At 41.7% G+C, this 12,553-nt stretch overlaps 1 protein-coding gene across 2 annotated transcripts in view; it reads right to left on the minus strand.

Annotated features, from left to right (window-relative positions):
* Window positions 1-4,516, minus strand: part of LOC120917350 — a 52,511-nt gene extending 47,995 nt beyond the window's left edge. For both annotated transcript variants that reach the window (XM_040328578.1, XM_040328577.1), the window contains exon 1: window positions 3,221-4,516. In XM_040328578.1, coding sequence (XP_040184512.1) covers window positions 3,221-4,327 — 1,107 coding nt within the window. In that variant the 5' untranslated portion in view covers window positions 4,328-4,516. The remainder of the gene's footprint in view (window positions 1-3,220) is intronic.
* Between the last annotated feature and the right edge of the window lie 8,037 nt (window positions 4,517-12,553).

Consider the following 12,553-nt stretch of genomic DNA (forward strand, 5'->3'; position numbering starts at 1 on the left):
TGGGTACGGCGCACAGATACGACGGCGCATATTTGCACTTACGCGGCGCATCTGGAGATACGTCGGCGCAAGTGCTTTGTGAATCCGGGCCTATGTGTATATCTGTAAAAGAGCTCATCATAATTAAATATTCATATTAAGGTTTGTTAAAATCATTTCTATCTAATTTAAAATTGCAGATGTGCTCATTACATATTCAGGCTTTGCTTTCAGCTTTACCGTACTATGGTATGACTGTACTTTCCTGCTCCTTTTCCCAATGCTATTCTAAAGTTGTCCAAAGCTGGTTGATCAAAAAAGGATGGATTCCCTATCTACATATTCGAGGCGGATGAAGGTCTTCTCCCCACTGTGATATTGTATTCTGATAGTGGGACTCCGCTGCCAGAATAAACTGATCAGCACTGCAGCCAAATCCATAGATACTGTAGATCTAAATTCGATCAGTCGATGCTTAACTGGCTGGATTTCAATCCATCTATGGCCAGCTTTAGTTGACTGACAATGCACTACCTTTGAACCCGATACTGTATCTTATATCAGTTATTGTAATAAGTAGTGAGTTTAAATGGGGCTGCATCAAATACTGAGCTCCGGCTATTAGTTAAACTACAAACCACTACATTTAATATAATAAAACTAAAGAAGAGAAAGCAATTAAATATATGAAAATTTTACTTTAAAGCGGGGGTTCACCCTAAAAAAAATGTTTTCTTTATCTGCCATACAAACGAGCATACTAGCGTCAGCTACAGTATGCCTTTTTTTTTGCGGTGTACTTACGGTTTAATCCGTAACTTTCGTTTCAGACTCCGGCCGGGAAATGGGCGTTCCTATGAAGAGGGGTACATGATTGAAGTCCAGCTATGGCGCGTCATGCCTTCCGAAAAAAGCCGAAATAGGACGCTGACATATACGGCGCCTGCGCAGTCAGCTCCTAGTCTGTGCGCAGGCGCCGTATAGCGCCGCGAAGAGCCGAGTCCTACTCCGGCTATTTTCGGAACGTGTGACGCGCCATAGCCGGCCGTCAATCATGTTCCACTCTTCATAGGAACGCCCATTCCCCGCGGGTGTCTGAAATGAAACTTACGGATTAAACCGTAAGTACAGCACAAAAAAAAAAAAAGGCATACTGTAGCTGATGCTAGTATGCTAGTATGGATGGTACAAAGTTGTGTTTTTGGGTGAACCTCCGCTTTAAGGTAACACTGCAATAATAACTAAATATACAGTATGTGTCCAATAAAAATATACTATACTTTTCCTTGGAGAGATGGCAAATGATCCTGCATTTATTCGGTGTTAGCTATACTTATGTGAAGTCAAGCTGCTTTTTTTGTTGAAAACGTAAAAAAGACCATTTATGATCGCACGTGCCTGTGATGTGATCTTAATACTTGTCCTTTCTCCTGGATATTTAATGCTTGCAGATCAGTATATCAGAAAATGTACTTTCAGCTGTTCGATATATTTAGTACATTACATATACAGTATATTAGAAATCAACAGGTTGTTATTAAGTCATAAAACACCAGCTTACTACATTATAATATCCTTGTGGCTATAAAAACTATAAGAAAGGTTTATGCTATTTTTTGCAAGCAGATACGTTGTACCAAATATATTAAAGAAATTACATAAAAAACACAATTTAAACTTATAGCACAGGTAAACCCAACCACTTAAAGCGGGAGTTCACCCATAAAACAATTTTTACCCTTAGATTGATGCTCATTTTGTCTAGGGGAATCGGCTAGTTGTTTTAAAATCGAAGCTGTACTTACCGTTGTAGAGAGCGATCTTCTCCGCCGCTTCCGGGTATGGTCTTCGGGACTGGGTGTTCCTATTTTGATTGACAGTCTTACGACAGGCTTCCGACGGTCGCATCCATCGTTTCATGAGTAGCCGAAAGAAGCCGAACGTCAGCGCGGCTCTATACGGCGCCTGCGCACCGACGTTCGGCTACTTTCGGAAAATCGTGACGCGATAGATGCGACCGTCGGAAGCCTGTCAATCAAGAAGGAACGCTCAGTGCCGAAGACCATACCCGGAAGCGGCGGAGAAGATATATCTCTAAAACAGTAAGTACTGCTTAGTTTTTAAAAAGCCGATTCCCCTAGACAAAATGAGCATCAATCTAATCTTAAATTAGAGGGGGAACTACCGCTTTAAATATACTATAAACTTCACAAATAAAATTGTAATATTTTAAAATTTGGAGTCACTAATAAAATAACACCTGGTGAACCTGCCATGAAGGTTTGTATTCAGGTACTTCCTGTTACTGAGTAACAACAGTCTGCACCTCTTTTCCAATGGTACCCCTGCACTGTGTTAACTCCCAAACTGCAACTGTCATTTTCACAGTAAACAATGCATTTTTTGCTGTGAAAATGACAATGGTCCCAAAAATGTGTCAAAATTGTCCAAAGTGTCCGCCATAATGTCGCAGTCACGAAAAAAATCGCTGATCGCCGCCATTAGTAGTAAAAAAAAACAAAATTAATAAAAATGCAATAAAACTATCCCCTTTTTTGTAAACGCTATAAATTTTGCGCAAACCAATCGATAAACGCTTATTGCGATTTTTTTTACCAAAAATAGGTAGAAGAATACGTATTGGCCTAAACTGAGGAAAAAAATCGTTTTTTTTATATATTTTTGGGGGATATTTATTATAGCAACAAGTAAAAAATATTGAATCTTTTTCAAAATTGTCGCTCTATTTTTGTTTATAGCGCAAAAAATAAAAAACGCAGAGGTGATCAAATACCACCAAGAGAAAGCTCTATTTGTGAGGAAAAAAGGACGCCAATTTTGTTTGGGAGCCACGTCACACAACCGCGCAATTGTCAGTTAAAGCGAAGCAGTGCCGAATCGCAAAATGGGGCCTGGTCCTTTAGCTGCATTTTGGTCCGGGTCTTAAGTGGTTAAGCAAACTCCCTCCAGCGCTAAGTAAAGATACTTGTACAGTAACACGTAGGCATAACAAGTATTTAATCCTCACCCATCTGCGAATATGGATTATTTTCCTGGGGTCAGGCTTAAAACTCTTCCCAGAATTGTATTTATGTACCGGAATAGCATTATTACAAAGACATTGTAAACTTCAAGTTAGTTTTGTTGACAAAAAAAATAACATGCTTTCCTAATGAATATAGTTTACAGTATTTATTTACATTTTTGGGGTATTTGTTGCCCCTGTAAAGATTCAGCCCACCTTTCCTTTTGGTGCTCCACTTAAGCCACCATCTTTGTTATCCCTTTCTTTGTGATCCAGTGGCTTTCCAACATTTTCCTGTGACAGCCTCCGGCTTGTTCTTCTTGGTTGGTGACCCGTGTTTGAAGCACTTAGGTTTGCATCCTCTCTTTCACATCTGCGTCGCGTGGAGGAGGTCACAGAGTCCGGACTGGTACTCTTATCTCTCCTCCTCCAGGGCTCAGGGGGATCCGCACTCACTTTTGCTTTTGTAGCAGACCCTATTTTTCCTTTGCCTTTCTTTCTCCCTTCCTGAAGTTCTGTTACAGAATTGTGTTGGCTTCTTTTACCTCTGGAACCCAAGCTGTCAGTACTTGAGTTCTTCCACTGGTCACGATTGCCTAGATTCTGCCTTTCTTTCATGCCTAAAGAGTTCAGGCTTGATGGGCTTAATACCTGGACAGTTATTTCATCTAGAAAGCGAGAAAATCTCTGCTTCTCTACAGGGACTCTCTTTTTTCCTTGACCTTCTTTCTTCCTGGCTTCCTTTTCCACCAGTGCCTCCATTGATTTAGCTCTTCGACCACCATTTTTTAAACCTTTTTTATCCTCTCTTCCACTCCTGTTGAGACCTGCCTCCTTTGAATCTCCTGAATGGCTCTTTTTAGCTGATCTTGTTTTACTTCTTACTGGAGACAAACGATCTATTTCTTGTTGGACAGATTTTTTAGCATCTTGTTTAGAAACAAAATTCCTTTTGTCCTCATTTCCTCTCCCCTTTCCCAGCGATATGTCGTTACAGGAACGTGAATGGGAAGCACGAGAGTTGTATCCTTGAAACTGTCCATGGACTCTGAAATTGGATTCTGATGACCATTGGCTTGAAGAGGAAGAAGGTGAGGAAGAAGACATAGATTCTTTATAGTAATGGTTCCTGGTCCCCTCCCAGCTAGATTTTCCTTTTGAACTGCTCTTGGATGGTCTCTGGCTGCTAGAATGGGGCAGTGGTGTGAAGAACTTCTCCATAACCTCCAGTTTTCCAGCTGCTACTTCAGAAGTACCTTTGTCCTCCCAAGATGTTCTAGTTTCTGGCAGTCTGGTTCTTCTTCCCTCTCTCTGAATGCTCATTGTTTCTCAAACTCACTGTAATGCCAGTTGAAACCAACTATGTTTAACCTTGCCTGGGATATCTCAATATGAGTAGCGTACTGATGTCTACTGACGTAAGGAAGGTTTCACAAAATCACATGGGTGGAAAATGTAGCCCAGCAGGCATTAAATGATATTGATTGTTTTAGTGAAATGGTCCTTCAGGCACGGCCAAACTAGGAAGCAATCCATCCCATTACCAAGAGAAATGCAAAACGCAACAATCTGTGAATATATGCTGTGGCGTTTAATCAATAAGACCATAGCGCATGAATGAGCATCCGGCACAGTTAGATAACATCTGAGATGATGAAAGGTTTACAAAAGCAAGCAATCATTATAGAGTACTGAACAGTAGTAGTATTGCATACTCTACTATATGGAGATTCTGGGCCAGATTCACAGAAGAGATACGACGGCGTATCTCTGATACGCCGTCGTATCTCTCAGAGTATCTATGCGACTGATTCATAGAATCAGTTACGCACAGATAGCCCTAAGATCCGACAGGTGTAATTGACTTACACCGTCGGATCTTAGGATGCAATACCTCGGCCGCCGCTGGGGGAAGTTCGCGTCGTATTCCAGTGTCGGGTATGCAAATGAGGATTTACGGCGATCCACAAAGTTTTTTCCCGTCGTTAGTAATTTTTTCGCGTCGCAAATTTACACCTGCTTTAACATGGCTTAACTTTAGTCGAGCCATGTTAAAGTATGGCCGTCGTTCCCGGGTCAAATTTCAATTTTTTTTTGTTTCGGCGTAAGACGTCCGGGAATACGAATGGACGCTACGCACGTCGCCGTTCGAAAAAATGACGTCACTGCGCGCAAAGCACGGCGGGAATTTTAAGACGGAGCATGCGCAGTACGTCCGGCGCGGGAGTGCGCCTAATTTAAATGGTGCCCGCCCCATTTGAATTGGGCGGGCTTGCGCCGGACGACTTTACGTTACACCGCCGCAAGTTTCCAGGTAAGTGCTTTGAGGATCGGGCACTTACACTGAAAACTTGCGGCGGTGTAACGTAAACGGGTTACGGCCGCAATTTTTTGTGAATCTGGCCCTCTGCACTTTTAATTCGATAATCAAGTCTGCTAGGTTACAAAAAAAAGGTACAAAATACCTCCTGATAAAAATCCTACTACAATAGCTTTTACTAAAAATACTTCTATGATACGGCTAAACACACAAGCCACATATGGGGTCTGGTTAAAAAAAAAAGTGCTGTGCAACACAAAGCACAGTACCTAATAGAAGCACGTTGAAGGGACAGCACATTGGACATCTGGTTAAATTAAACTTGGTTTGAATGTATTCGAGAAATAACCATCCATTACTACCGTATTTGTTTTTTTTACCTTTCAGAAATGTCCAGAAGTGACAGATGCTGGCAACTGTGTGGCATATTTTAAAAAGATAAAAGTTGCCAGCACACCTTAATCTTGTGTGAAAAAAAAACGCCTCATTTGCTCAGTCTGTCATACATCATAGGTGCCACAGAAGATTAAAGTGGATGTAAACCCACTCTCATCCTTTCTAAATGACTGCCATAGTGCTGATCTATAAGGATATAGATGCCTCCTGCATGTATCCTTACCTGTCAAATGTTTCCCGTCTGTCTGTTATAAGAACTGAAAAACTGCAGATTCTGTGGGTGGATCTGTTGTCTGGAGCTCGGTGGGTGGAGTCGTGATGTCAGTAGTCTCCCTGCCTACCTCTACACTCCCCTTACACTAAATTCTGCTAAGATCACTAACATCCAGTCAAAATCCAGAAAAGTAACCACATGACTCCAGAAAAGGAGTGGGTGTTGGGAATTAAAAAATAATGCCTGTCTCCAGGCTAGTGCATGAGATATGTAAATAACCTGTCACTCACAGCAAGGGGGCGGAACGGACCAAGGTTTTTCTCTGCAAGTCTGTTTTATTTCACTGAACAATAAAAGAGGATTGCTCAGAGCTGGATTAACTCTGTGTGGCAAGAAGGATTAGGGTAGACAACCCCCTATGGATGGTTCTGTACAGGTAGTAAGAGTCTACACTGCATTTCAGATTGCCAACTGGGTGCAAACTAATGGTATTGTAGTTCCAGCATCAAATACAGCATTTTCTGGAAAAAGAGAAAAACTCACTAAACAAAGATAAATCCTGACCTTTCAGACACATATTAGGTAGTTCAAGTCTTTCTCTACAAGGACATTTTCTATCTCCATAAAATAAATAGGGTTGTGCTAGCCAACACAGCCTGTTTGTTCCCCAAGTATTGAGAGAGACTTTACTACCTTGCAAAACATTGAAGTTAAAGTAATGCTAGCATAAATTCAATCTGAATTATATTCCTCATGCTTTATTCAGTTCTGTGAGCTACCAAACAGTGAAGCCAAAATGACATTGGACACCCCAGAACCTAAACCAGGGGTAGGTAAACCTTGACACTGCAGCTGTGGTGAAACTACAAATCCCATCATGTCTCTGGAAGTCATTCCTGTGGTTGTCAGTATTGCAGTGACTTATGGGACATATAGTTCCACAACAGCTGGAGTCCCAAGGTTGCCTGCCACTGCTTAAAAGTGAACTGCTCCCCTAAATAAACACCAAGTGATTGCAGTGCAGACACTTAGATGTCTAACTATATCCTTTCAGCTTCTTCACTGCTCCAAAATCTAGGCCCCTCTGATATGTATATTTCAACTTTCTCACTCTCACAGACCATTATTGGAGATTAATTCTGCGAGTCAGGTCATAATTTACTCACAGACGGTTGAGATTTGCATATCTGAGTAGCACAGGTTTCAGGGCTTCCTTGGTGCTGAAGAGATTGATAAACATTACATTTTGACACCTGAGTGCATCTTCAGGGCAATCACTTTTAGCCATTTTTTTTTTTTACACAGCTAAAATATTCACTTTCAAAATAAAAAGATAAAAATTGTGAGTGTATTTTATTCATAATAAATTTATACTTGGCTTTACTGCACTATGGATTCTCCCTGCTTGTTTTCCATGTGTGATCCTATGAAAAGCTTTGCTATGATTATATGAGAGCCGATTCCCAACCCATTAACGAGGAGCAGGTCATCACGATTTGACTTTGTGTGGGAGCTCCTCTGCACTACATGCGTGTTTGATCCCTATAATTTGGGATCAACAACGGTTGGCAAGTGGCCAAGGAGCACTTCAGCACAGAGAATATCTTCGGTACGGAGCACTCATGTCATTGTCACCAATGAATATATAAGGAATTTGTTGCATTCAGAGACTTTTTTTTTTTTTTTTACAATGATTGGCACTAATATGTTGCTACAAAGTTTGCTTTATAATATGCTTAATTTTGCACTATATTAAGTATAATATGTCACACAAGAGTATTATAATTCAACTTTGGATTGATTTGATGTTTCGGTATAAGATTTAAAGGGAGAGCACACTTTTGGTTTTCACAACTATGGACTGGCGGGTGTAAACAGACTTGTGTCCGTCTACCTCCGCCTACCTCTGATTTGGTCTGCAAAACAAAATGTAAGGGGAATCTGTTCTCCTCCATGTCGGATCAGATCAGAAGATAGTCAGTGCAAATAGACAGCGGAGTCCATTTACCACAGACTGCCCATAGGGGAGACCAGGCTCTGTCTGTGTTCGCTCTGCATAAACAGAACAGACGTGGACCTGTCATCTGCCCACTCTGCTCTGATCAGCAGATTCCCTGCTGATAAAAAAAAACAAAAAGGCACCAGTGTGAAAGGGGCCTAAAAATGTTGAACAGCTTTTATTACAGGAGAAAAGAGCAGTGATGACATCAGCTTGGTGATGCTGTATTACTAAACGTGGAACTGAACCCTAGAAGCTTCCAAAAAAAAGTGGTCTCCCTGCAGATCTTTCCTCATTACAGAATTACAATGCTGTGTTCTGTTCTGTATTGGGTCTAAATACAGACAGTTATCTTGGAGTAGGCAGACTTTTGCTTCCCCGTAACAGCACAATGGTGAAATTGCCAAATCGCACTCCAAGTCAGCTGACACTTGCAGTCATAGCCTTAGCTAAACCTACCCAGTAGAAAATTCCCAGCTCAACTCACCAACCAGTCTGCTTACCAAGTTAACTTGTCCAACAGTATGCGTTAAAAACAGGGGTTTAGTTAGCATATATTTGCAAAAGCAGGCATAAGCTGCAAGGCCTCTTCACGGCACCCTGTGTATTGTTTGCAACCCTAATCCTTCTAAATTTGTGAGAGTTTCCACAATGGAAACACATGCATTCTAATAGATAGATAAGGGGCAGGTGGGCCTGGAGGTAGCCCAACCCTTTCCTCCTTTCTTAAGCAGCTCAATCATTGGCTAGTGTTTGATAGCTGTTCGGTCCCACCCACCCCAACATCACCGCCGATTTTTGACAGCTGGTCTCTGAAAGTAGTTACATTACATGAGTTTCAAGCACTTGGTGGCTCTTAAAAGCCTTGCTGACTGCTCAATGTGAAACTCCCCCTCTACTCTATCAGTGCCAATTCCAGTGGCCTCTTGGTGCCCATCTGTGCTGCCAATCAGTGGCGCCTAGTGCCTATCAGTGCAGGGATGGGGAGATGAACTCAGCAGACAGGCACATTATCCAGGGGGGGGGGGGGCTGGTGGGGCACAACTAAAATCTGTTGATGTTCATTAATGCCACGTCGATCTTCAGTATAATAAGTAATCACCCCACTATTATTTACAATAAACTACTGGAGGTAAAATAAAATAAAAAGTGTCAGTAAAAGGTTTGCACTGTTACATATTCCCACACCACACAAAAAAGTGCAGCGCTAACTTGCTTAACAATAATGGTGGAAATCTCAAACTTCAATATTACCACAATACCGGTCTCTGTGATATGCAACATCACATATAAAAAACTTAGCAGGGATGGTGGAAACCCCTCCTATATATATTTCCCCTCTACAGATAATTGCAATACAAGTTAACTTCAAGTGCAACAACTTCTTAGTTGGGAGGTTCACACCATTATAGCATTTTGAAATGTTTATATTGTTACTTAATTTTCCACCACCCTTACTAAGTCCATGTCTTTATGGACCTTGCTTTGTGCACTGGTGCACAGTCATGTTGGAACAGGAAGGGGCCATCCCCAAACTGTTCCCACAAGGTTGGGAGCATGAAATTGTCCAAAATGTCTTGGTATTAGGGCCAAAACTAAATCGATTATGAAATGAATCGATTACAATTTTCATAAATCGATTAAATCGGCCAGTAACATAATGGGGTTAAAAAAACAAAAATTAGCCCTTTATAGTACAAAAAAGCAAATCGCTACTGTAAATATTACTTTCACTGTCCCACAGTAAAAAAATTAACCCTTTACAGAAGCGATCATTTGCTCTTTTGTACTTTTTTTGTTTTTTTAACCCTATTATGTTACTAAACATCTCAGGCCCGGGTTCACACCTGTTTTTTGGTGCTTTTTGCAGAAACATAGTACAGATCATTTACATGTTTTCCTATGGGATACGTTCACATCCATGATATTTTTTCAGCTGCTGCGTATTTGGAAAGGGCAAGGACTTAACACAAAACGGTGCGATTTTTTTGTTCAATATACTTCAATGGAGAAGCTGCAGAAAAGCATGTAATGTGTTTTTGCGGCAATTTGTGTTTTGTAATCTGCCCAACAACAAATTGGCCCAAAAAAAAAAATTGTAAAAATGCTATATTTTTTTTTTTGTAAGGCTATTATCCGATTAATCGAAACAATAATCGGCCAACTAATCGACTATGAAAATAATTGTTAGTTGCAGCCCTACTTGGTATGCCGACTCCTTTAGGGGTCCCCTTCACTGAAAACAACCCCATGCCATAATCCCCCCACCACATGATCCGTACTACTGCACAAAGCAAAGTCCATAAAGACATGGGTGAGTTTGGGATGGAGGAACTTGACTCGCCTTCACATGAGTGGAGAGTGCAAGCCAGGCCTTCCCGTCCAACAACAATGTCTAACATCACAAATGCGCTTGTGGGAGAATGGTCAAACATTCCCATACACACTTCTAAACCTTGTGGACAGCCTTCCCAGAAGAGTTAAAGTGGCAAAGTTTGGGCCAACTCAATATTTAACCCCCTACAGCAGGGATCCTCAAACTACGGCCCTCCAGCTGTTATAGAACTACACATCCCATGAAGCATTGTAACACACTGACATTCACAGACATGACTAGGCATGATGGGAATTGTAGTTCCTGAACAACTGGAGGGCCGTAGTTTGAAGACCCATGCCCTACAGACTAAGGGATGCCATTAAAGTTCATGTGTGTGTAAAAGCAGGTGTCCCAATACTTTTGGTAATGTGTGCGTTTGAGCTTTGGGGTGCACCCTCTAATGCAGGGATAAGCAATAAGCGGACCTCCAGCTGTTGCAGAACTACAACTCCCATGAGGCATAGCAAGACTCTGACAGCCACAAGCATGACACCCAGAGGCAGAAGCATGATGGGACGTGTAGTTTTGCAACAGCTGGAGGTCCGCTAATTGCATATCCCTGCTCTAATGCAATAGGCTGTGCACGCCTATGATGAACTGGTTTATTGTACAGTGTATCTTATGTTTGGGAATATGTTTAGTTCATGTTTTGAGCACATTGGTTTTAATATTGAATAGTATTTTACAGCACAGTACCATTTATGTTTTAAACAATGTCTGCTATTGCTTAGGGGTGTTTGGATCACAAGGTTAAAAAGAGAAATCTTTTGTGAGTAAAGGTCATTCACATCTACAGTTTATATTTCAACAGTGTTTTAAGCCATTGGCAGTGCAGCTTTAAAGTCAATCAGAGCCTTTTAAATTGACATACAGTCATGGTTATGCAGCACACCGTAATCTCTGAATCACAGGCCAACTTCTATTAACTATATTAAAATATTTAATCTGTAGCTCCCCCTTTCTGCTGGCAGACTGGCGCTGCCATGCTTCAAACAGTATTACTGGGCTACGGGGATGACAACGGTCTGTTGGTGGTTCGTCCAATCGCGACATAACCCGTCAGTTAACCTAGAGGTAGACATCCTGAGGTCATACTCGGCACTAAGCAACTTGGTGTTTAGGGGCCCGAAAACACAGGCAGCTAGGACAGTCCCCATGCGCACAACTACTAAGGTCTGGGAACAGTTGACAGCTAAAAACTTAATCCACCCGACATACTCTCTCCTTATACTCCACTCTGGGGCAATCCTAAACTAACACACTTCTGCTCTGTCCCGGACCCAGCAGTCTGGGGTCGCTATGAGATTAAAATTCTGCAACATATCATGCCGGACGGCAGGTTACTTTCCTATGACAAACTAAACCACACCTTCCAACTCCCAGCAAAAATGTTTTTTCGCTACCTACAATTACATCATGCGGCACAAGACCAATTCACTTAGCATCACATGTGGTGGAGCGTTTCTCTTATTTCTAGCAGTGCTGATCGCATTCCTCTCCTCTCTGGAAAGCTATCTTAACTAGGTGGAGGCAGCCTGAGCCCCCCATGGTGCACAGTGGCGAGCTCTCATTGACTCTGCCCTCCCGCTCTATAAGCTTACATACATGAGCCTCAAATGCACTAAAAAAAAAAAAAAAATTGAGAAAATATGGGGCACCTGGGCCAAAAGCTGAACCCTTCGTCCATTTTACAAGGTCCCCAGCATGACTCAGGTCGGGTGGCCTCTGTTCGGGTCTTCTCCCCAGGGTAACCCCTCAACCTTATTCCTGTTACTATATTGGAAAGGAATGTTGTTTGTATGGATATCTAGCTCATCTCAAGGATGCTGATAGCCCTACTATCTGTTTAACTGCCCCCCCCCCCCCCCCAGTGATATTTTCATCCTAAATATGCAATATACTTTCTTGCACTAGAATTTTATCTGTTGTGATTGGTGTTCTGTTACAATTTTCATAACCTTCTGACATTAACAGAGTGAAATGCAACCGACATTGACCAGCTCCATGTACATAAACTGTGTTTTGACAAATTCACAACATACCACCTCAGATCTTAAAGCGGGAGTAAAGTCCCTTGCTTGATTTTTTCCTATAGCAAAGGCTATAAGGTTTAACTATGGATACAGTAAATACCTCCTTAACATGCACAGTTTAGGAGATATTTTTGTGCCATAAACAGTGGCATGCGCGGGAGTGCCGTCATCACGGCTCATCCAATCAAAGAACCGGAGCCTGCTAATGTG

This window comes from Rana temporaria, chromosome 11, assembly GCF_905171775.1.
Source record: "Rana temporaria chromosome 11, aRanTem1.1, whole genome shotgun sequence".
NCBI classification, from domain to species: domain Eukaryota; kingdom Metazoa; phylum Chordata; class Amphibia; order Anura; family Ranidae; genus Rana; species Rana temporaria.